At 42.0% G+C, this 25,262-nt stretch overlaps 1 protein-coding gene across 1 annotated transcript in view; it reads left to right on the top strand.

Annotated features, from left to right (window-relative positions):
• Positions 1-1,716: 1,716 nt before the first annotated feature.
• The window catches only part of CAPZA2 (capping actin protein of muscle Z-line subunit alpha 2), a 30,607-nt gene continuing 7,061 nt past the window's right edge, over positions 1,717-25,262 (top strand). Inside the window, exons 1-7 of the mRNA XM_032189838.1 lie at positions 1,717-1,790; positions 15,821-15,884; positions 17,859-17,910; positions 18,554-18,617; positions 19,128-19,334; positions 21,050-21,129; positions 23,135-23,213. Of these exons, the coding sequence (XP_032045729.1) occupies positions 1,752-1,790; positions 15,821-15,884; positions 17,859-17,910; positions 18,554-18,617; positions 19,128-19,334; positions 21,050-21,129; positions 23,135-23,213 (585 nt within the window). The 5' untranslated portion in view covers positions 1,717-1,751. The remainder of the gene's footprint in view (positions 1,791-15,820; positions 15,885-17,858; positions 17,911-18,553; positions 18,618-19,127; positions 19,335-21,049; positions 21,130-23,134; positions 23,214-25,262) is intronic.

Here is a 25,262-nt window from a genome sequence, read left to right as displayed (position 1 = left end):
GCCTATAGACACCCAATTTTGTTCAGCCTTTATCCCAGTGTTCCACAAAACCCAAACACCATACTTGGCTAACACTATCACTTTTCTAATTTTAATTGAGGAAGAGGAAGGATATCTCAAAAAGATCATCTGATTCTCCTTGGCCTTTGGTTTCTTTTTTCAGCCTCTACAGCTTTTCAAGTTCTACAAACTGGAGTCTGCCATTTCTTCCCTGCTGCTAGAATGGATTGTGCATTGTCAAAGCATCTTCTCCTGATGTTTTTCCCAGTCTGACTTTGCTCCTGGAAGAAAACAAAGCCCCTTACTTGCTATCTGACCCTTGAATAATAGCTTGGCAGTCCCTGTTAGAAGGAAATCACTGAGGAGGACTCCATTCTGAGCTGTGTCTGACAGGAGATGAGGAAGCATTCCCACTGGTACCAGTGCACATAGCCTTGTTCTTTCACCATTCTCCTGGGCATCTGTTCTCGTTCACTGTCAGATGAAGACAGAATTTCACTGGCTCAAACATTTGGTGCTTTGCTAATGTTATCTTTCCTCTGTTGCAGTTTTCCTCTCAACTTCTACCACGTCTCCTTCCAAGTAGTTCCTAAAAGCAGTTATCTAAAACACCCCTCTACGTGCCTGCAATTCTATGCAGCTGGAAGATACTCAGGTTTTCTTATTCTTAAGAAATTCCGATCTAATTATTTTCCTGTTCCCTTTGGTTGACTGCATACCTTTTCTACATAGCCTTCTGCAGTACCAAACCTTTCACACCATCCATTTTGTCCTCGCTGGTGGCATTAAACTGAACTTTCTGAGCTTTCTTCCATCAAATTCCATGGCTTTCCAAAAAAATTCTGCTGAAAATTCTGCCCCCACCCAAATTCGTAGCTCTGCCACCCCCAGCTGCAGCAGGCACATCGCCCAGGGGATCATGGAATCACGAAGGCTGGAAAAGACCTCCAAGGACATCTGGTCAAATCATCTCCCTACCGAAGCCCATCTGTTGTTACTTTTGGTCCATCCCAATTTGCAGCGCCTTTTTTTTCCACAGAATCACTGAATGGCCGAGGTTGGAAGGGACCTGTGGAGATCAGGTAGTCCAACCCCCCTGCTGAGCAGGATCACCTAGAGCATGTTGTGCAGGGTGGCACCCAGGTGGGTTTGGATTATCTCCAGAGGAGACTCCACAGCCTCTCTGGGCAACCTGTCCCAGTGCTCTGCCACCCTCACAGCGAAGAAGTGCCCCCTCATATTGAGCCAGAACCTCCTGGGCTTCGGTTTGTGCCTGTTGCTTTTCACTGGATACAGTTTGTGCTTGTTGCTTCTCACTGGGCACAACTGAAAGGAGACAGTCTCACGCTGTTGACACCCTCCCCTCAGCCACCCGCACACACTGACGGTGCCCCCTCAGCCTCCTCCTCCCCAGGCTGCCCAGCCCCGGCTCCCTCAGCCCATCCTCCTACCACCCACAGGTGCTCCCCTCCCTCATCACCCCCAGATGACTCATTTTTAAATCACTCCTCCGCCCAAGACGAGACAAGACCCAGCCATTTGTACCCCACAACCCCAACACCCCCTCCCCATAACCAAACAGCGGCTCCCGACCCCCGGGGGATGAAGGAGACGGGGCGGATAGGCGCCGGCCATGGAACCCCCCCCGTCCCCTCCGCCCCCCTCAGCGCCCCCGCCCCGCCGCCATGAGCCCGCCCCCGCCGCGCGCATGCGCAGGCCGCGCGGGGGCGCTGCGGGAGGCGGACGGGAAGATGGCGGACCTGGAGGAGCAGCTCTCGGATGAGGAGAAGGTAGCGGCGGGCGGCGCCCCCCGAGCCCTCAGCCCCCCCGGCCCGAGCTGCCCCGGCTCCGAGGGGCCGCCGGAGCTCGCAGGGGCCGCCGCTGGGTGTCCTCCCCGCGGCCCTTCCCCCTCTCCCTTCCCCCTTTGGCTGCCCGGGTAGCGGGAGGGGGCGAGGCGCCGCCGGCCCCTGCCCCGGCCCCAGGTCCCCTCCCGGGGCCCGGCCGCACGGAGCGGCCCCGCGGCTGCCCCCCGGCTCCGTGAGGCGTGGGAGGAGGAGGAGGAAGGGTGTGGGGAGGGCGAGGAGGAGGAGGAGGAAGGGTGCGGGGGGGAGGAAGGCTCCCTCGCTTCCTCCAGCCGCCGGCGGGCCCGGGGTCAAGGAGCAGCGGCTGCGAGCCGGCGGTGCTCGGCCGGGACTCGCAAAATGTGTGATTTTTGTGTGTTTGGTTTTTTGGGGGGGGAGGGGGGGTGAGGCTCGCAAGGAGCAGGGTGTCCTGGAGGCCTCGGTTGTCGGCGCTGCTCCTCGGCTTCCTCTCCTGGAGGCAGCTTCGTGGCAGCTGGGGTGTGGTGGCCTGCCTGCGCTGCCCCTCGCTGCGTGTGGCAGGCGGGTCTATTAATTTCTGCTCGAAAAAAGGCGTGTTCTCCTGGCAGCAGAAGCTCTGGGGTGGCCGAAAGGTGGTGGACGCCAAAAAATGATGTTTCGAACTTCTCTGGACTTAAAAGGATGTCCAAAATGTCTTAAAAGGTTACAAAAAGGCAGGTTTTGGGGGATTAATGGGGCCGCGTTTCAGAACTGGAGAGCCACAGATAGGCCAAAAGGTGCATGGCACGAGGATCCCTCCAGCTCTTTCCAGCCAGAGGCTTGAGGCCTCTACGTGGTTCTCATTCACATCCGTGGTGGTCCATGGCTCTTCGTATCCTTTATGGAACACACAAGTAACCCTAATTCTGTATGTTGCTGTTAGGGTATGTGCTTAAAAACACGCCAGCTACAAGTTATTTTGGTGTCACAGAATGGCTCAAGCAGGGCCACCCAGAGCGGGTTGCCCAGGACCATGTCCAGGTGGCTTTTGGAGATCCCCAAGGAGGAGACCCCACCCACGACCTCTCCGGGTTCCCTGTGCCAGTGCTCAGTCACCTCACAGTTAACAATGATTAAAAAAAAAGTGTTTCCTGATGTTTGGAGGGAACCTCCAGTGTTCCAGTTTGTGCCCATTGCCTCTTGTCCTGACAAAAAATGTAAATTATGGTGACACTTTCATTTTGCCTCTCCATGAGCTGAGAAGCACTGCCTGTGCTCAATACTGCGCCGGTGTGACTGATGGAGTTAATTTCTGAACTTCCTTCTCTCCATTAATTGCATTTTTTGTTTTCTCTCAGAATGCGTGCAGACCTTCTAGAGGCTCCTCTTGCCTTGGTATAAACGAACAGAATCAGTACTTTTCCATAGTAAATTTAAATTGATTCTTCTATCCACTTCAGTCTCACATAAAATTGATTGTCCTCCACGATTGGAATTTTCCAAGCCTGGCAAGAGGTTTTATTAGCTAATAAAACAAAGATGGCTAACGCTGCAAGCTCATGGAAGAGCAAGCAAATATCCCTGGAGATCTCATGCTACCTCAAGATTTTACTTCTCCACAGAAGAGCTATGTGGATTAGCTTTCTTGAATGTGAACCTCTCAGGTGGTTTATCGAGGTGTGATGTATTTATCCATGCTGAAACGAGCATTCTCTGTATTGGGCAGCTCCCACCCGGTGCTCAGAAAGACTGGGGTCCCCAGAATGGCACGGGCTTGTTTCAGGATTTTATTACATCATTTAAGTTGTTGGATAACGTTTTAACAACGTGCTTGAGAGCACGGATATGTTTCAGTTATGCTATCACTTTACAATAAAAATGTTTACTGCTTAAAAGCTGTAATCATTTTCTGCTGGTATTAAACTAGGATTGTGCGCTCTAAGTGGATTAAGTAGAAGACTTCCTCAGTTTAGACTAAAGCATTTTTTGGTTAAATTACTGTAATTTTAAGTGGACAGACTTGCTCTTGATTGAGTCACTAAATGAATATAAGGAAGGAAATTTGAAAGCCCAAATTCTTAATGCATATGGGGATCTTCAATTGAATTTCTTCAGTTTGGTTAATTTCTGGTTTCTCAATTGACACTTGATATGAATAATAAAATATATATTTTTTTGAAGCTAACATTTATGAAATTAGTTAAATTTTCTCTCAAACGTTGAGCAGGGCTGAGCTACAGAGATCCTGATGGACAGTGTTGGGAAAACACGCCCTTCTCAGCTGGGACTGTGATTACAAATACAGGAGGGCAGGTAGACAAACATCAGTGTTCCCAGGGAATCAATCACATTGCTCCTCTCTGTACCTTTCTCCCGTGATAAGAAATGGAGAGCTTCAAAGGCTGGTAGAGAGAGCTGGTGGTGCAGTGGGGCTGTAGGTAACTTTGACAGGTATGTAGCTACAGTGCTGGTCAGAACTACTGAAATTCGAGGAGGGAAGAAGGTGAACAAATACGGACGTTCCTGTACCGGTCTCTTTATAGTGCTACAAAAGCAAAATACGAGAGAAGTGATCTGGTGATACCATGGGTTTGGGAACTCAGTTCCTGTCCTGCTGTGCGTGTAGTCAGGAATTCCAGTGCTGCGAGGGCAGAACGTAATTCCTGTTGCAGCAGCACCGACTTGCTGGTGTCACCTAGTAGCCAGTTCAACCTGGCTGTAACGTAACACAGGTTTACAACTTGCTGCACTTGGTGTAAGGGAGAATACAGAAAGGACGTGAATTGGGAGAGTGGAATAAATTAGCAATAGTGTGCATGGTTCAGGCAAAGGAGCTCTGAAAGCAGGGAAAGAGAAGAGACGCTTTCTGGAAATAATGTTATTTCAGCGTGCGAGGTTGTGCAACTGGTTTCGATCACAGCTCTGTTCCTTGGGTTCTCAATTTAGCTCAAGATTTTGAAACCTTGCGTATCTTCCAAAGTGATGGTACCGTGTGGGTGATTTTTAAAAAGCACTAAAAATAAATAAATCTGAGAGCTAGCTGTAGTTGAAGCAGTGTGTAAGGCTGTGCAAAGCCCAAGGTGTGAAGCTGGGCTCTTGCTGGTGAAGGTTACCGCACCTGGGATTTTCCAGTCCCAAAGAGATGTGTGGTGAGACACAGGGTTTTATGGCCGTCCCATTCGCTTAGGCTACTGAGTTAGGAAGCTTGCAGACAAATTGAAAAACAAAAGTTTGTGTTTCAGTCTATGAATAAAAATTAGATGTGAGAAGTGGAAATCCTGAACTCTTAAGTGAGGTAGCAATTGGAAATCATCGCTTCTCTTCCCTTCCTATCCGTAACGCATCCTCTCTTAATAAGTCTTGAATGCAAAACCTACTTATTTATTCAGCATATTTGAACTAGTTTGGCTAAAAGTTTAATAACCATTCTTCGCAGTTTAATTGTATTCCAATTTCTGTACAAATTGCTTTTCTGCCTGTGGCGATGTCAGACTAATAAGCATATATAGAAATGTTTCTTCATGACTGTATTAGTGTGCATGTAAAAGCTACAAGTTATCTCCATGAATGTAAGCAGTGATTAATGGAAGATGCTGCTTTTCCTGTAAAAGATGCATTTATTAATGTAAATACTCATTAACAAATAGCAGCACATGAAAAACAAGACTGAAACTGTTAAAATCACAATGAAATCTAGCACTCTCTAGTCAGTGCCTCTCGGTGACTCGCCAGGACGTGTTTACTGTAGGTGTTTTATCTTTTTTTTTCCTTTTGCAGTGTGAATCCTGTTCACTACAAAGCACAGAAGTTAAATAGCGGTGTTGATGTGGAGATAGAAAACGGGCCTCAGCAGTGAGGAAAAGAGGGTATCAGTAGGAAATTACAGCACGTCAGGGTTTTAGTGCAAAAATTGCTCATGTTCCTTAAAGTGCTAAGCATATAAATGCGTATTGTCAAACGTGATACCAGAGGGGAGCCACACCTCTTTCAATGTGCATATGCCTCTGATTTCTGCTTGGTTAGGAAGGCCAATGGAGCAAGGTGGGGTTTTAACAGAAAGCCAGCTCACTGTGAACAGAACAAAACCTCTCTGACACGGAAATAGGGTCCCGTTTGTGAAAAATGAGCCGGCTCGGCTGCCTCACGCTTCCTGGTGCGTTAGGTAACTTTGCAGTTTCTTAAACCGGCTGTCAAAAACCTACCGAGCTAACTACACCAGCAGAGCTCTGCAGTGCAGTTCTGTTGCACTGATTAAGCAAAACTTTCTTTACTCGGTGCTTTGAGGGGAGAAGTCTGTGCCTGTCAAATGCATCGTTGTGCGTGTGGCTTGGTCTTCACAAGTTAATACGTTGGCAGCAGAGCTCACTTTGCAAAAACAAACCCAGCAGTGAGGGGAGGTTCTGCTTCAGGTGTTTCCTTCATGCAAAAATGTACCTTTTTTTCCAAAACCAGCTCAGAAGCATCACTGGTACTTGTAAAGAACTAATAATTCTTTTATTTTTAAGTGTATTAAATCAATATGAGCTCTGAATCATTCATTTCAAAAGGATATTAATAGATGATTAGGAGCAGAATGTTTTGGAGTAGGTGCAGGACTTTAAAAGTCTTTCTTGGGTATAGTCATGCAGTAATTTATAAGTTTGGGACAATTCTTTAATAGGAATGAAGAAGTTGGGGGTGCTTCACAGACTGCCATGTAACTCTGAACATGGCAGTTCTCCCAAGATCAAGATTTCTCTGTACATAGCTAAGATACCATAACGTGTTGGCGTGAGTTTGGAAAGAATTTGTGAAAATGCATTGGTACATTTAACGTTGAAGGATGGAACTGAAACTTTAATCACTTTGTGTGGGGGGAAACTACAAAAATGTTCAACATGGTCTGAAAAATTTACTATATAGTGTATGTGTAACTGCAAACAATTTATTTGTAGAGCCATACGGGCTGGGAGAAACTTTTGGGGGTAACCCAAGTGCTGCATCGTCGAAGCAGGGCTAATTTGGACCAGGTTGCTCAGGGACTTGAGTTTGGGGCACCTCTGAGGATGGAATTGCACAGTCTGGGTACCTCTTCCAGTGTTTGACTGAACTTGTGGTCAGAAACTTTTCCTAGTATTTAATGGGAATTTCTCTTGCTGCAGCTTGTGCCCAATGCATCTTGTTCTTTCACTGCGCATCTCCACAGAGAGTCATGATCCAAAGCAAAGCTGGCTGCATTTTGGACAAGTTTAAACGCTGAACGTTGAAGATGCATACACATTAAACTTGTTACTCTAAATATGAGTGATTTCTAAAACTGCACTTCATATTTTCTTTTGTCATGAGCAGTTTGGAGAAGTCAGATTCTCCCTGAGTAGTGTGGCTTTCACCATGCCAGGGCCTGTTTCGAATGCACGGCACCCAGTGCCCCCAGAAGCCCGGCCCTTGCTGCCTGTGTGCTCACAGAACCCTTGCAGAAATTTGCTACCCAGGAAACCTCATGGCTTAAGTAGGTAGATAAGATCAATAAAAAATTTGAACAAAAGTTGAAGAGTAATAGATAAAATTATTGGCCATCTAGCGATATTTGAAATGGGAGAGAACAATTTGGCATACAGCAGGTAAGGTTCTTTGCCCAACGGTAATCGTCAACCTACAGTTCTGCCGTGAAATGCCACCTTTGGTTGACTTTGATTTTGGCAACCAAAGAGGAATAGGGTAATTTTAACCACATTATATACCAAACCAATGCATTTTTCTTGGAGAGTACTGTATAAAACTGAGTTGCAGTTGCCCAAAGTGGGGTATGAAGAACTTTGAATTGCTTAAGTAAGAAGAAATGAAAGCAGATTTTTTTCAGCATGTGGAAATTGTTTCTTATTCTTGAGTGACCAGCTTCTGAAGTATAAGGCATTTCAAGTGGTTTCTTCTTATTTTGACAGAAAGCATTAAAACTTTCAAACTGGTAGGTAACTTTGAGAGAGGATTTTCAGACACCTGGAATTGGTGGAGGATGTGGGTGTGGTTCATGAGTTTAATAGAGGCAATTCTCGTGGAGAAAGCTCTGATCTTGTTCCTTTCCTCTCCCTGCTGCTCTTGAATCTAGGCTTGGTGTCCTTTGAATACTTGATGGGAAATAACAAACTTGGACTAGTAGGATACAAAAACGTAGGTTTTGTGGTGGGAGAACGGTTTGGGAGTGTGAACAAAGGGCTTGTGAGGTTACAGTGGATGCTGCTCTGCGGCGACTGCTGGGGAAGGGCTGGGTGCTGCTTGGTGCTGTGCCTGGGGATGGCACTGCCGAGTTTGTGCTTTGGGAGTACCTGGTTAGCTGTACCTTGTACCTTTAACCCCTCAAACAAAAGGGAACGCCTTTGCCTTATACTAAATATAGAATTGTGCTACTTATTCAGTTCCCTGTGAATGCATCTTGCAAGGAAACCTTGAGATTTTTATGCTTATTATTTGATGTCTCTCTCATCCGTAAGAAAAGCATCCAACTGCTGAGCTTCCAGTGGATTTATGGGTAAGACCAAGTCATAAATTTATTTCAGACTGCATTGGACCACTGTCAAGTCATATGGGATTTCTTTTTAACAAAAGAAGCGCTAGCTTCCCAGAGCCATATTTCATTTATTAGATTGGTTAGATATGTTGGGGGTTGACACTATATTGAAGTATGAAGTACAAATGAATAACTTCTGAATACAGTCAGAAATAAGTTGCTGTAAAATATCGGCGTAGTCTCCTGAGATGCAACTGTATTGCACACACCTCCTTCTTGCTTGCTTGTTCTCAGAAAATGTTGGGGAAGCTATTGAAAGCCCAGTAAATACACAAAAAGCTGGATTTTGTGTAAATTTTTAACCTGGGATGTTAAAATCTTTAATCTTTTCTACTGCTTTGGTATTTCCCTGGTTGCTCATAGTATGAGTTTCCATGTGCATATCTGGAAAAAGGGCTACATTGAAGGTAAATTGGAGTAAAACCACTGCAGGAAGAATGCTGTGTACTATAAATTTGGGGCATAGTGCCCTCAGTAGTTTTGGAATCACTTTTGTATGTACGTGGTTTTATTACTTGTTTTCTAACCAACTACTGATGAGCCACAGGCTTTCAGAGAAATACAGATGTAGACAAAAACCAATATAATATCTTCAGCTCTCTGTAGTATAATTATTGGTAACTTTTTCCTTTTCGTAGCCTCTAGTAATTAACTGTGATAGCTGAAGTCTCAGGTTGACCTTGTTCATTTAATGTTTACAAACAAAATCAGTTTGTAGTTTACAAACTTGAAAACTAAGTTTCTACTTAGTTTACAAACTAAGTTGACCAGTTCTGTTCTTTCATGTTTCTGAATTAATAGTGCATGGCATCACTGGGTGGCCAGTTAGATACAGGCAGGGGTAATAGAAGTATGCAAAATGATGTGAGATTTATCTTCAGTAACTTATTTCTGGTTTGTCCTGTGTATTTTTTTAAAGGAAGAGTTTATTCTAATCCAGTATAATGTTTTCATCCTCAGGAGTTGATTTGGATCATTGCCAGACTCCGTTCCTTTTCTCTTTATCATCACAGTTTATGGAATTTGTAGCTTGCTAAATGGATTGGGGGCAATGCATGTTCACAGCTCCAGTGCAGCTTCAGGCATTGACATGAAGGAAACGTCTGTGCAGTCAAAGCCATGGGCATGGAATGTGCCCCTCCTTTCCTGTGCCACAGGACCACATTTTTGCAGTGGTTTCTTCCTCAGCTATCCCAGAAGCAGAAGTGAGCTGACTGCCACAGTGCATTTTTTGGTTGAGCTTGGAGCAAAGCAGTTGCAATGCTAATTCTTGTATTCATTCCTTCTCTGCCAGACTGACCATCCTTGCTCTGTGGGTTTTTGAGATGCTACACGTATCAGAATGCCCCTGTGCTATTTGAAATCACACCTATGAGGGCGGGTGAGGATCTATGAGATGCTGAGGAGGTTTGCTGCTGACACGGGGCAATCCCTTTCTCACTCGTATGTTCTTAAAGCTTTTCTGGGCCTCTGAGGGCTTGCTCACCTCACTTCTCTGCTAGCAGCAAGAAGCAATAATTATCTGAAGTTCTCAGGGTAAATGAATTAATTGCTGTGTTTTTGCTCAAGGTAAATAGCCGAGCACTGGTTATACGAAGGAGTTTGTAGAAAGGGATGGGGCTTTGAACAGCTTATGCCTTTCATGGAACACCCCCAGTTGAGTTTTATATTAGATGTGTCATAATTCCTGGTGGAACAGCCTGGAAAGTACCTAGCCCAGGAACTTAATGAACTGGGACCGGTAAGTACCAAGTACCTACCTCTCCAGAGGAAGCCAGTTTCTGTTTTTTTTTTTTTTTTTTTAAACACTGATGGATTGGCAAACTCAGAACTCTTTTTGTGTTCATAATACTGGCAGATCATTGAAGCACAGAATATCCTCAGTTGGAAGGGACCCACAAGCATCATCGAGCCCAACTCCGGGCTCCACACAGGAGCACCCAAAAATCAGACCATGTATCTGAGAGCGTTGTCCAAATGCTTCTCAAACTCCAGCAGGATCAGTGCCATGCCCACTGCCCTGGGGAGCCTGTCCCAGTGCCCGACCACCCTCTGGGTGCAGAACCTTTCCCTAACCCCCAGCCTGACCCTCCCCTGTCCCAGCTCCATGCCGTTCCCTCGGGTCCTGTCGCTGTCCCCAGAGAGCAGAGCTCAGCGCCTGCCCCTCCGCTCCCCTCGTGAGGGAGCTGCAGGCCGCCATGAGGCCTCCCCTCAGCCTGCTCTGCTCTGGGCTGAGCAAACCCAGGGACCTCAGCTCCTCTGGTCTTTCCCTCTAGTCCCCTTCACCACCTTCCCAGCCCTCCTGTGTGGGCACACTAATAGTTTCATGTCTTTGTTGTTGGCTCAGCCATGGCCATCAGCATTGCATCTTGTGAGGCAGCTGATGGAACCTTAAACTATGTTTCCTGATACACTACATTTGTCAGTACAGAATGAATTTTGACTGGTAGAAGATGCCAGAGCAGTTCTGGCATTCATTAGGAAGCAAAGCTGCATAATGAAAACAACTGGCACAGCTGGATCAGAGCAGTAGTTGGAATTGAACTCGGGCCACACTAGGGAGGGCTCTCACCCGGTATCACCCCCAGGGCTACCAGCAGGATCTCTGAAGGACTTGGTGCTACTGGCAGTATGAATTAGTGTGAATTTTCAGAGAATTGAAACTTTTTCAAATGATTTGGATAATCTGAACTGTGTTAATATTTCTGAAGTTGTGGTCCAGCTGGGAGAAGCCCCTCTCTCTAGCTGCCTGTACATAGAGGTCAGTGGGTCAGGACTAAGCTTGGCTGGCTGCAGAAAGGCCTCCTGAACCAGCAACGAGAGCAGTGGCAGAAGGAATCACACCAAACGTCAGACTCTTTAATTCTAGAGCAGGGCCACAGAGCTCCCTTCTACTAAATGTGATCTCATCTACTTTTTTGGCAAACATAGCTTGACCTGTGAGTATGAGGTTTGTTTTGGCTTACAGGGAAGTGAGGCTTCTCTCAGGAGTGCAGAACATAAAACGCATTGTGCATGATGCCTCAGTCCTACCACGCTTCCAATAGTTGCTGGTGAAGGTGACTGCTGGAGGAAGCTCTGTCTTTTCCTGTGATGAGCAACAAAGCTGCTGTGGCTGTGTAGAGTGGAAGTGGATTGGAAGGCTTTCTCTTCCCGCACCATTTTTTGTCTGTTTTTTAAGATCTGTGTGCAATTCATAGGTTAAAAGAGCTTTCAATGTGTACATCACTGTTCTGTTTTTATTGCTCTGGAGCAGTAAACTTTGACCTGGGGTGAGCGTGGAGGAAGGGTGGGTCTCGCTGCTGCAGTGAGCTCATGGCTGAACATGAAATAAGTGAAGGGTAGGAAAGAGCAGGGGCAAAGCCTGTGGTTTCACAGCATCTTGCTTACCAGCTCCTTCTTCCTCCTGCAGCCCGGTAACTGCGGGAGCTGTCAGGGTGCCTGCAAGTACAGCTGTAATTCGGTTAACTTAAAAAGGGGAAAAGAGGAGAAAAAGAGAAAGGGGGGGGAAAGGAAGAGCTAACTTATATTTTAACACCTCTCTTATTGTTAGGTGCACCCTGGCCGATGCCTGAAGCGGAGCTGACACTGTAGCGTGGCACTGAGGGCCCCGCGGGCCGAGCACATATTCATGGCCATATATAGGCACGTTCAGCACAGAAGGTCGGGCTTTTCAGCCAGTGTCAGCTTCCGATGTGCCAGAAACAGGAAGAGCGGTTTGGGGGCATTTGAAGTCGCTGTGCAGGACTTCTGTAAAATAAAAGACACTTCAGCGCTCCTCGGTCTGGGAAGAGGTGGAGGAGGAGGATTTGTCCGTGTATCTGGTTGATGGCATGCCTTGAGAGAGATTATGTCGTGAAATAAAGGCGAAAGGATGAAAACAGGACAGCATTCTGTAAATTGCTGCCTCTGTGCTCGTGCAAACTGAAAAACTGCAAGTACCATGGGAGCTGAGTGCAGGCATTCATTGATAGAGCAATTGCTGTAATCTCTGCAGGAGAAAGTTTGCCTGATACCCATGCTCAGTGCATACAACAAACCTGTCTTTTTCTCCTTCACTTAACTCCTTGATGTGAAATTTCACCTGCAGCAGGGAATGCTGCCCTTCTCAGTGCTCCAAGAAGTGATGGTTCTGGTTATTTCTTGTGGGTTTCAGAGGATCTTCCTTGTACCACGTGTATGACTTGTCCAAATTCATCCTCAAAACTGCAGGAAGCCACAGAAGCTTTCAGGAAAATGTGTATAGATTGGTTTTGTGCCTTCAATTCATTAAATATAGTAAATATGCAATGCCATGCAAAGGCGTGTGTTAAAAAGCTGTTTGCAAGACCTGTATGCAGTGACCCCTGATCGTTAGAAGTTCTGGGTTAGTTAACTCAGCAGTTTGCAGTTCCTTGAAAGCTGAAGACTTGTAACTGAAAACAGTGGCTGTAAATCTGATCTTGGAAACTACAGCGTTGTCTTAAAGTGTTAGATGAAGTTTGGGAAGAAACTAGAGTAATAAATTGAGAAACTTAAGGGATTTTCTCACTTCAGGCTTTTTGGGTTTTTAAAGGGATACTCAGTTGTAACATTTTTTTGGTACTTGGATACATATGAAGTGTTTGCACTGTGTGTGAATGTGCATTTCTCTCAAATGAGAAGGTTTTGGCATTTAGACTCTTACGATGCAGTGTTGCTTCTGTTTTGGCTTGATTGAATCAGTTCTGAGCAGTTTCCAAAAGCCTCGGTGTGCTGAATAACCAGCATCAGATCCAACTGCTAAGCATCTCCCACAAGTGTCTTCTCTAAACAGTTCTCAGAAAAAATAACTTTGTATGAACTGTGTTGCAGTTGGCTTTTTTGACTCATCTTTGTATGTTACAAAGTGGTTTTTGCTGTATCTGCATATTTTTTTTTAATTTTGGCCTCAAACCACGTCACTTTACATGTCCTGCCCCTGTGTTTTTACTTGCGCTTCCTGAAGTGATAGCTGGGCCACTAGCTTTTAGTTGCTAAAGGGAGGAGGGGGGGGGATCTTCAGCTCGTAAGGCTCATGAAAGCACATTCATTTCTGCTTTCGTATTTGTCTGGTTTTGGAGCAAGAGGATCCATCCTCCTTCAGAGCACACACTTCTGGCAGCTCAATGGCTATGGAGAGGCTGTAGCTGGTTGTCAGTTTTCGTGCATTAAGTTGGATTTAATACTGGATTTATTTCTTTGATATGGGCTTCTTGCATGTATGATCTGGGGAAACAAAGCTTTTTCAGCTACTGATCTCAACAGATAAGTTAATTTGATGTACCTGCTGAAAAAAGTGGATTAGTTTATATGGACTTACAGGAAGGCAGGCTAGCAAAACACAGCATCTAGCTGACACATGCAGCTTCTGAAGGCATCTTGGTTTCCTCACTTCTGCCAGCATGAGTCTGCTTCACACTTCATGATGAGATGTTTATTGCAGATTTGCGTGCTTGTGGTTATCTGTCCCTTAAAAAGTGATACGTGTGATGGTTTATTGCACTGAGAAGATCTTGTTGGGGAATGTAATTTGCTAGTAAAATCTTCATTAAAAGCAGTATTTTGCTTAGTCTGTCCTGTGGAAGCATCTGTTACTACTGAATTCTTTTGCCTGAATATTACTCATACTACAGCTGATCTGAGTAGTGAGGAAAAAAAATAGTTCTTTGGTGGAAAAAGAAAAAAGCAAGATCAATTCTGCATTACTAAAAAACAGCTGAAAATGAGGTGAGACGATTGGGCTTATCTGGGCAAGGGCTTTAATAAGCTGCCATAAAACAAGGCCCTCCTACCTCCTCTGTGTCTCTTTGCAGGAAAGAGTAAGCCCTGTGGCATGTATCTCAGTAATGCAAACCGGAGGTTACTTGCAGAGGGTTGTGATGTGGGTATTTGAAGCAGCAGGTAGAGGCTGTCAGCAGTCCAAAACGTAGCATTCGGTGTAGAAAGCCAAAGCCGGGACCTGCCAGCCCTTCCCTTGCCATTAGCGGTGAGCGCTGCTGGTCTCGGACAAGCAGCGAGGTGCCTGGGGCAGTCCCTGAGGTCTGAGCTCCCCTACAGAGGCAGCAAAGTGCTCGCAGGGCCCTCAGAGCTTGAACCATCTCTCCTGGGGACCTCTGCCTGAAATCTGGCCCTGTCAAGAGCCTGGTCCGAACGCAGACAGTTCTTTTACAGTTTCGAATACACACAAATGGCTAAAAGTGAAGCATTCTGTGGTTATTTTTAGGTAGTTGCAAATAAAGCGTGTCCCTCACAAACATCTTAATTTCAGACGGGAAGCCCAAACAGTGCAGAAGCTGTTTATCCCACAGAAACAGAATGGGGACATTGGAAATGGGAAATAAAAGTTCAGGCATATCGCTAGATTTGAATAGCAACATCATATCAAAGGTAATAGAGTGCCTTGGATGTCTCCTTAACTTGGAGAACTGTGAATTGTGAAGATTAGAAACCTTTCTCAGGTCAAGCTGTGAAACCAGAGTTTGTGTGTGTGTTTTGAGTGTTCCTAACAACTAAAGGGGAAAACAAGAATGAATGGGAAGAAGTCTGCAGGGGGATGTGCTGTAAGTAAGGTGGTAGTGGAAACGTTTTAAGGTTGATGCACAGTAAGTAAATTGTCTTCGTGTTCCTTTTGCAAGCACGTGTGTCTGGAGCTGTGCAACGAGCCAGTTCAGGGAACTGATCTGAAAAAGGAGAAAAATGACCTTGCTAATTTTGCTCTCTGTGCAGTTGTGTGTTTGTGGATGCATGGGCAGGGAGAAGGCCAGGGCAGGTGCATATACTTCCAGTGGCAGTGCCAGCTTATCCTGTGCAAAAAGTTATGGCTGAAGACAGTTCTTTGAGGATCTGCATTAAAGTAGATTTTATTTTTTTAAGTGAAATTACATGCTTCAGTGTCCACAGAAGTGTTTTTAAGCTTTTGTCTCTGTATTGCTGCCTAGCTGTGGACCTTTTGGAAAGCTTAGAAGCATAGGATATGTAGTATAATAAGAGGAGACTCTTTGGAGATGCGATCCTGTGTAGCATGCTCTAGGTGACAGTGCTTGAGCAGGGGGGTTGGACTAGATCTCTGGAGATCCCTTCCAACCCCAACCATTCTGTGATTGTGCCATTTCTTCGTCCCTGGTTCTCGGCTCTCATAGTGTGCGTGTTGATTCCCAGGCAGCCAAGGACTGAAAGTTGAAATGTCAGTGTTACCAATCCTCTTTGTCATGCTATTAGTTTCTTTTTGCCAGTAATACAGAACAAGTGACTAGTTTCTGCTTCCATTACTGACAGCCTTCTCTGTCCTTTTTTGAAGAAGTGGAACTTCAGATTCTGTGCTTCTAACAAGGACAGTAGCTCAATGTGAATAAGCACGTGAAACAGTAGGAATTGTGCAATTGCATGTCTGGACACTAAAGCCCGTACAATGTGTGATTGGTGTGAATAGGAATAAATGCAAGTATATATAACCACAGAAATATTTTGTTTGTTTTAGGTGCGTATAGCAGCAAAATTCATAATTCATGCACCCCCTGGGGAATTCAATGAAGTGTTCAATGGTGAGTATCTCTCTACTTTCATTTAAGGTATCTAGACCCAAAACTGTATTCCTGATTACTCTACTGAATTCTACCTAGCTTATTTAGCAGCTCACTTGCTGTAAGAGCTTTGCAGTCATAGTTCTGTAGCTTGGCAGAATAAGCTTTGCACTCCCAAGGCAGCATGGAGTTGAAAGGCAAAAGTGGGAAAGTACCGCTTCTCTTTGTGATATGAGAACAGCCTTCATTCTGTTTTTAAGCAGTGACGACTTAACAGTTGCTGATGCTTTCATTTAGAAGTGTAAATTTTTCAGCCCTTTATAATTATGTTTTTCAACAGAAATTAACTGAAATTAAAGTGGTCCTCTTTAAAAGAATGAGTATCATTATAAATACTTACCACTAAATTGTAGGGTGCCAATATTTAAGGGTTAAAAATGTTTGGAGGGGATTAATATTCTTTTCACAACTGCCACTTTAAGCAGTAGCCCTTCATATATTCAGTGTTATGTAGATAAGCTGTAATGAGACTTGAAATTAGTTTCTCTCTGCTATTCTTTCCTAGACTTTACCTAAGATGTTATTTTCTTTAGAAGTTACTGTTTGTCTTGCACCAAGATACATGGGTGTACAAAACCATAAGGCATAAATTTTAGCTGTAACCTGCATATAGCTCTGCTACTTACATAGGGAAGTGCGTTCAGTAAGTTGAACTTTAAGTGAGTGGCAGGCTGGAGCTTAAATCTCTTACAAGAAGGTAATGTGTTTAGAATTACTGTGTTCTTCAATTAAACTGTGGCTAGATGATTCCCCAAACTTAGTTTGTAGCGCATTTGTGAAATGAACTGCTGGTGAGCAGCTCATTAGCACAGCACTCTGCAAGTTAATGCAATTTCTTATAGCAGTGCTGCTAAGACTGTTATTAAGCTAGCACCTAGTTGCAGCTACCTGCTTAATAATGCAGTTGCAATTTGGATGGCTCATAACAAAACATTTGATCATAGATGTCCAGGCTTAAGACTTAATTGTTGTAATGTTGTAAAAATCAAATTTACGTGCAATTCAGACTGACTCCTTGAAAAGAGAGAGATTTAAACATAATTTCTCCAAATTGATTTTATCTATTTAGAAAAATGCTTCAAACATATCCCAGATTTTTTTAATCTTATAGGATTTCTTTAGAATTCTTTAGAAGAGGTCAAAGTGTTATAGTGAGGCTAATGATCAGTTATATCTTTAACTCTGGTCTCAGCAAGATGAGCATTTTAAATTTGGGTTTAAGTTGCTAGGATATTTCTTTCCTGGTACTTTTACCTATTATGTGTACTTGCATTGAACTGTAAGGTAACTGTTTTAAAAGCAGTGCCTAGTAAATAATAAATAAGTCAAAAACATGAAATCACCTTTACTATGCAGTAAATTAAGTAATTCTGAGGAGAGCAGTGACTTCCGTCACATGTTTCTTGTCTGATGGTAGAAATGGTATCGTGGTATACTGTGCTCTGACTACTAAGCATTGTTAGAGAGCAAGAACAAAAATAGCAGGGTTAAAAGAAACATCAAGTACAGCACAGACCATGTTAGTGTCATCCAACTGCAGTAACTTCTACCACCAGTGCTATGGGAGGGTTTTTACACTTCATCTCTTAAAAGTGAACTTAACTTGAATCCTTACTTGAATCTAGTGCTGTTCTCATGCAAAATTTCTCTAAAAATTATTTTGGTGGATTCCTAGAGCTGTCCCCAAACCTGTAGAGTTTAGCTTGTATCTTCTTACCAGATTGCATTGGAAGGAATCCATTTCTGTGGTGCTTTCCTCATTTAGTTCAGTCAAAATTACAAAATATGAAGCAATGCGTATCTTACCTAGTTGTTTGTATAGCTACATGGTGGTTTGGGTTTTAATTGTTGTGAATAGTCTGGTGACACTTGTTAGGTGACTGAAATACCTATCTGAGTTAACCGTGCCTCTGTGTTATAAACATCTCTTCTCAGATGTTCGGTTGCTGCTTAATAATGACAATCTTCTCAGGGAAGGAGCAGCCCAGTAAGTACCAGATGTCACATACTCGTTTGCATAAAAGCAAGTTCAGTAAGTGTGTGCTTGGCAAGTCAAACCCTATTATGTGCATCGTGCATCTTTGATTAAGATAAAATATTTGGCAGAAGAGAGATCAGTATTGTGTCCTAATAGTTAGAAGTGTTTTGGAAATGGGAGGCCTGGATTTTGGAACTCTTCTCTGCCTTTTGGGATTTCATTTTTTGTTTCTTGATAGATGCTATAGTCATTGGACACTTGAAAGTTTGTTTCCTTAGTCCCTACTTCCTACATGAAAACATTACACCTATTGTATTTTGTGCCAAAAGTAAGTTTATCTGTAAGAATGGAGCTGTCTGGCTTACTAGGTAGGAACTGTGTGGAATTCAGATTTTATCTGTATTTCCACTATCTAGAGGTTACCGTAAAGCTTATGCGTATGTCTCTGTGAGGTTACTTTTGAACATGAATCATCATGTAATGGTTGGAATTGCAATATCAGTACTGAGTGAATTGAGGTGATTCTAAAGCTAAATAATGAGCCATTAATATAATATTTGTTGTATTATTAGCTGTTATCTAAGTCTTCTACATTTACTAAGGAAAAAAGATTGTGCTTGATGCAGTTCTTTTGGTGTTTCTTCTCTTGCAGTGCATTTGCACAGTACAACTTGGACCAGTTTACTCCAGTAAAAATTGACGGTTACGATGAACAGGTACGAATATGATGATACTCGCAGTGTTTGTTACATTTTTGAAGATATTCTGATATTGGAACATATCTTGGCAAGAAATTTAAAAGGAATTCATCTTCCCTGATGAAATATAGGTGTTAAGATCTACCAATAGTACCAGCTTAGTAAGTTAATCAAATAGCATACCTAAAGAGTTTTCAATTTCATTCTGCATCATTGTCCTGATTTCATTCAGGCCTTTTTTGGAGCTGTAGAAACGATTTGCTCTACCTTTAGTACTTGAAGACATTATAAACAATAGAGAAGAATTTCTATATTGCATGATTTGTTGCAAGAGGAGGGTAGGATTCTGGATTTTTACTCTGTCAATGTGTCATGTTGGCATCTTCTCTTGCTATGCACATGTTTTGTTTAAAATCGGAATCTTTTTATAATCTCCAGTTAACAGTACAATGTAATTTGATTTGGTATGGTGTTTTTTTTTTTCTTTATTCCATACCAGATACTACTGACTAAAAATTTCTAACACAGGTTTTGATAACAGAACATGGTGATTTGGGAAATGGAAAATTTTTGGATCCCAAGAACAAGATTTCTTTTAAATTTGATCACTTAAGAAAGGAGGCTACTGATCCTAGGCCCCATGAAGTTGAAAATGCCATAGAATCCTGGAGAAATTCAGTTGAGACAGCAATGAAAGCATACGTGAAAGAACACTATCCAAATGGTGTATGCACAGTAAGTACTACATTATATAACCACGTACTATTAGCATAGCACAGACTAAAAAAGAAATGCTGTGAAATATTGCCCTCATTAGCGTTGTCACCCGTTACCGTGTCCTACGAAAAAGAAAACAAAATGGAATAGTTCAGCCAGAAGGGACTTTCAAAGATCATTTAGTCCAGCTGCATGACCTCATCAGGGCTAATCAAAAGCTTAAGCATATTAATGAGGGTGTTGTCCAAACAATTATGTTCATTCCAAGCATACTGTTACAGTATTTTAAAATCTCTATTACCTTATAATAGTGAAGATACGTAGCTAGTTGACATGCTTTTCATCTTGTTAATCAAATTTACATTTAAGAGTAATGCTAATGTCACAGCACCAAAGACAAGATTTTTGACTTCAGGAATGTGCCATTTTAAAATCTAATTTGTCTGATCTTATTTTGACTTTTATGTATTTATTTAAATTCCTAATATCAAGTAGATGAAAATATTACGTAAAATCATTTTATTCCACTTATGAGCAGATAATGTATAGCTCCTTTAGATAGAAGTTTAAAAAGAACTTGCAACTAATTCTTGATAAACCAGGAATATAGTTAATTTCAACTCTAAAGAATTAGTTCTGTCAAGTGTTCATCCAGGGAAATGAGGGGAAGCTTCAGAAGTTTAATGTAGCAGCTGTTGGATTACCAGTGGATAGTTACTGAAGGTTACTATCGTTTAGTCCAGTCATAGTGAAGACTTGAATAAAAATTCCTCAGAGGTGAGAGTTAAACTTCTTAAAGCATTTATCCCTTCTGTAAATAACTATAGAAGTACCCCATCAATCTTGGATACCTGGTGGGTTACTTAAAAATAAGTAAACAAACAAATAATCCATAAGACCTTGTCTTGGATTGGTTTACTGACAAAACTGGCAGTAAAGCAAACTGTTTTCTCTCAATCACTTGTCCTATGTATCAAAACGCTGTATTCTTACAACCAGAATCAGTGGATTCTGATGTTTTCTTAAAATAAAACCTCTCACTCTGGACTGCAGTAGCATTTGATTTGCTGTTAGTAACCCTATGACTATTTAAAGTTCAGTAAACTGATCTAATAATAGCTGTCCTGTGCTTTACATTAACCTGGTGGAAAACTAATCTAGTAAATAAATGAATATTCAGTCAGTGAATTAACGTGTTGAATTGGATTTCTCCTCAGTCAAATATGTGCCAGAGTTTCTGTAAAGGAAGGAAGATTGCACCTTCATTGAGATAACTTCTAGTATTATTCTGTTTTAAGGAGGCAAAACAGAGGCCCAAACCTACCTTTTTATTAATTTTTCACTAATCTGTAATTTAGAAATCACCATTTAGGTGCAGAGTTACTGGTGTCTGAAACCATTGTGGCAGTACAGCAGTGACTGCTGTGACGTGTGTGCTTGAAATTCTCAGTTGCAAAAACAAAGTTTGGAACACGTAAAGTTAAGATGCTTGACCTTCAAATTTTTAAATCTTATTTTTTTTACTGCTTTGTAATTTACAATTCATGTTTCATGTACTGATTTATTATATAAGATATAATAAGATATATAAGATATAATAAGATATAAGTGACTGTAGAATGCAATTTTACAGTTTATTCCCTATTGAAACAATAATAGGACTAGAGATTGCTAATTGGCTTGAGTAAGATAAACGAAATGTTAACTCTGTTCTTCTTTCATTTCTAATTAAGGTGTATGGTAAAACAATTGATGGACAGCAAACCATTATTGCATGCATAGAGAGCCATCAGTTCCAAGCAAAAAATTTTTGGTAAGTTTCTGTATGGATACAGGTACAGTAAAATACAGCGTAGTGGATAGCTGTACTATTGCCGTTACAATGATTATCCTTGGGTCAGAGAAGTAAGTGCATGAGCATCTTCCATCTTTCCCCACCAAGCTTTTCTGCCAGTACTATGTAGAAAAGCTTTTCCCCTGGAGGAAGTACAATGGCAGACTGCACATCTGCATCTCCTTTGTGGGATTTCAGGAATTCTGTAAAACTCCCTCTGTGACTCTTCTACTTTATTACGCCATCACCAGTGCCCTCATCTGTGTTCCTTAATACTGTTGCTTCTACTTGGCTAGGTTCCTCTGTGAAAACAACTCCTAGCTTGCATGTCTCTAAGAAAGTGCTCCAATTTTAATTTACTGTTGGACTTGAATCATTAAGCTTTGGGTAAGGTATGTCAAGATGTTTTCCACAGTGTGGGGTGGAAAGCTTGTTTCAGGAAATTGGCTGGAGTTAAGTTAGCTAAAGTTAAAATAAATACCAGAGCACCAGAACTCAGTTAAGGAAGTATCTCCTAAAGATAGCTGGTATGTGCAGTTGTATGAAGAAATACATTTTCTTTGATATTTTGCATCTGCTTGAAATTTTATTTAGTAATCCTATGGATAATGAATGGAAGTGCAGTAAACTTTGTTTTCTAATGCCAAAGGTGAATATTACATATACATACTGATTCCATCATTTGTCTGTATCAGTGGAATGGTTTGCGCAGTGATTTGTTCATATTTTATGAAATATCTTAATTCATCAGTGATAAATAAAGTAATAATATGTTATTTGTAAGGTAAAGCATTTCCTAGAAAAGGATCCTACTTAACTGGAACTCTTTTCCTCCTTAAAATACTATTCCAAGGAGGATATCCTAGAGTAGAAACATTGTGGTCGTCTTACAGGGACTTCTAAGTGACAAAGAAGCAAATGATCTTGTTAGTTTTCAGATGTGCAGGTTTCAATGCCAAGCTAAAATTCTACCTAAAATTATAGTTCAGCATGGAATCTTTCTTACAACTAATGGATCAGTCTTAAAGCTACCAGCAATAACTAGTGTTACTGAGTAATGTGACCCTTTCAGTTTCCTTACAAGTTAATGAATGCCTTAGTCTGAATTTTCAGTGATAATCTGTGATCTGGATGTTGTCTGAAATAATAACAAAGGGCTTTATAATTGATTTAATGCTGTTCATCTAAGAGATGATGATATAGATCCATTACCAGCTGTTAATTCTAGTCTTTCTCTCCCACTGTTTTGTTCTGTGGTGTACACCTAGAGATAGTAGAACTGGAATTTATAGTACCAAAACTTTTCCTTAAGTGCAAAGCAGGAATCAAGATGCAGTTGCAGTACCTTCCTAATATACCTACGATATATTAACTTTCTAACCCACTAACCTAACTAAATCAAAAAGTGCCTAATTTACAGGAAAGAAATCAGGTGAAACTATACAATCTGCCCATGCTGTTTTCCAGATGTTTCCCTTCTGCTAGAAGGGAACGGTTGTCCTGGAACAGAAATGGTAGAAGGAAAGGCCTGATTATAGCTCAGCGTAGCAGAAAGTCTTGCTATTTTAATGTTCCTTTTAGTCAGGTCTTTTGTAGCCTAATGTGAAGTGTGACTTCGGTTGATCCAGCAAGTTGTTCAGGTCTTGGAAACAAAATCCTGAGTGCATATGCCTAATAATAAAGAAGGAAAAGAACACTGGAGCCTTTATATAGAAGCTGAGACCTGGTGTGAAATGATCCTTACTAATGGATGTTCTTGGTCCACATCCAAAACCTAGCATAAGCATTCCAGTATTCCAGAATAATTTTGTTCTCTTCTTTGCTGGTTATGGTCTGAATCCTTATGGTTTGAAAGATTTTGTGTATATATAGTTCTATTGGGTGTTTCATTCTCTGTTTTTCTTTGGCTAACAGTTGTATGTTTGTTTGTTTGTTTTTCCTAACCAGTGGGGTGATGTCTGGGTTTTATTTTATTTTTTTAAAGGAATGGCCGCTGGAGGTCAGAATGGAAGTTTACAATCACTCCTTCAACCACTCAAGTGGCTGGCATCTTGAAAATTCAGGTATGCTTATCCCAAATCGTGTCCTGATCAGTAAAGTCTCCCCTTATCAGGGAGACTCAGGCCAGTGTATTAAATATTCCAAGAGAACTGGGGAGCCCGGGAAGCAAAGCAGAGATGACCATTCAGTTCAGTGGTAGTCACTTAATTATATATTTGCCTCATCCGTACAAAATATGTTTGATATAATGATTCTGAGGACTTCAGAAGGCATGTTCACCTTGGCTAGGCATATACCTACTTAAATTTCTTGTACAGTGATCTGGTAGGAACTTGAATTCCCAGTTACATGGGGAAGTTTTTTAAGGGTAGGCCCTTTCTGAAATATTTTTTTTTTTCCTTGTTATGTTATCCACCCTGTTGTTTAGAGAGGTTTTGATCATTCCATTATCTGAAAATGTTGAATTTAGGTCTCCTTCATTCAGCATTTACCCATCCTGTTGGCTTTAGGGAATTCAGAAAGAAGATACTGTCCAAGAAGGAATGCAGAACTCTTGAGACGAGAAAGTCTGACTGTCATGTGGTAGGCAGGAGGACTTGACTTCCTGGATCCGTTCCCTGGAATGTGTACACATACTTTGCAGGAATTTATTGAAACAGTTCTGGGATCAGGGACTAGAATGTTAGTGCAGTCTGACTTGCAGCGTAGGTGGGTTTTTCTTGTTGTTGTGGTCGTGTTTTTTCTGTGGGTTTTTGTTTTGTTTTTAATGAGACATAGACAAGTTCCCTTTTCCTGCTCTGTGCCCCTAGGAGTTTTGCACTTCCCTGCTGCTCAGTGACTTGATTTCAGCAGGAAGATGTGATGGAGTGTATTTCTAGTCTGAAGCTTAGGATGTTCTGGGTTGTAGTACCTGTGCTCAGATCTCCCTAAGCAGGGCACTGAATCTGATTTCCTGCTTCAGGGAAAGTTCTGTAACAACTAGAGTGCTGTTCAAAATGTGGACAGTTGTTACTGTGTTGTCAGATCAAGATGATCATAGTAAGCACCCTAAGAAACTTTTAGGCTTGTTAAGACTTAGAGAAAATCCAAGTAAACTGTCACTTAAATCTATCTTGCAACAAAATAGACATTTTGTCTACAGCATGCACTTTTGGTTAAACGTTTAGGAGATTTTCCAGAACAAGCAGGCAAGTTTTTACCTAATTCTGAGAAAACTTAGCCCAGTAACCTAGAAAATAGAGTGAACAGGGAATTGAGTTAGGTTAACTCTGCATCTCAATTTGGGTACCAGCTGATTTTGTCCTTTATTACTATCCTACATAATTAAGACATTATTCACATTCATAAAGTATGTGGTTTTAGGAAGTGATGAGAAGTTTAATTGCTTTGCTTGTTTGTGAAGCTCTCGTTTCACTGAGGAAACTCAGTTTCAAATTTTTAGAAATTTTGTGTAATTTCTGCAATGTGTGTAGGAGTACACTCCCTTTCCCTCCTCCAAAAACACTTTGAGTGCTTTAACATATTTTAAGGAGCAAAGCTATCTTCTAGGATAGGCTCACAGTAAATTAGTTAAATTTCAGAGCACTGGAATTTCTGTTATTTGGGAAGTCTTTATGACAACAGTATGGACATTGCCCTGGTTCTGAGATCTTTTCTGAATACATTTGGGAAAATTCCAGCATCACCAGTCTCCAGGTGTCTTAAGTAATACTCTTAAGGTCATTTATACCATCCCTTCCCTTTTTTCTTACTTTATTAAAAATAATAATAATATAGGATGGTCTTAACTGTCCTATTCTCTTACAATGTTTAATTTTTGTCTTACATATAATTAAAAGAAAGTTGTGCAACAGCAGAGTCTTCTACTAAAATTTAAATCCCTGTGGTACTTGACATGCTCCAACTCTGCATGGAAAACAACTGATAAGTGTACTGGCTACTAATTTTATCTGTTAGATAATTTGTTATTCTCATCCCTCCTTAGTTAACCTTTCCAAGAGGTTCTGTTCATAAACATCATCCTTCTTGTAGTCTTCTGAGCCCAGGCCTAGCATTCTAGAAGGATGTCAGCAGTGAGGTATAGTACAGAACAGTTACTTCTCATATTTTAC

Source organism: Aythya fuligula, chromosome 1 (assembly GCF_009819795.1).
Source record: "Aythya fuligula isolate bAytFul2 chromosome 1, bAytFul2.pri, whole genome shotgun sequence".
Lineage (NCBI taxonomy): Eukaryota > Metazoa > Chordata > Aves > Anseriformes > Anatidae > Aythya > Aythya fuligula.
Note: the sequence above shows the minus strand (reverse complement) of the source record. Positions and strands in the feature narration are given on the sequence as shown.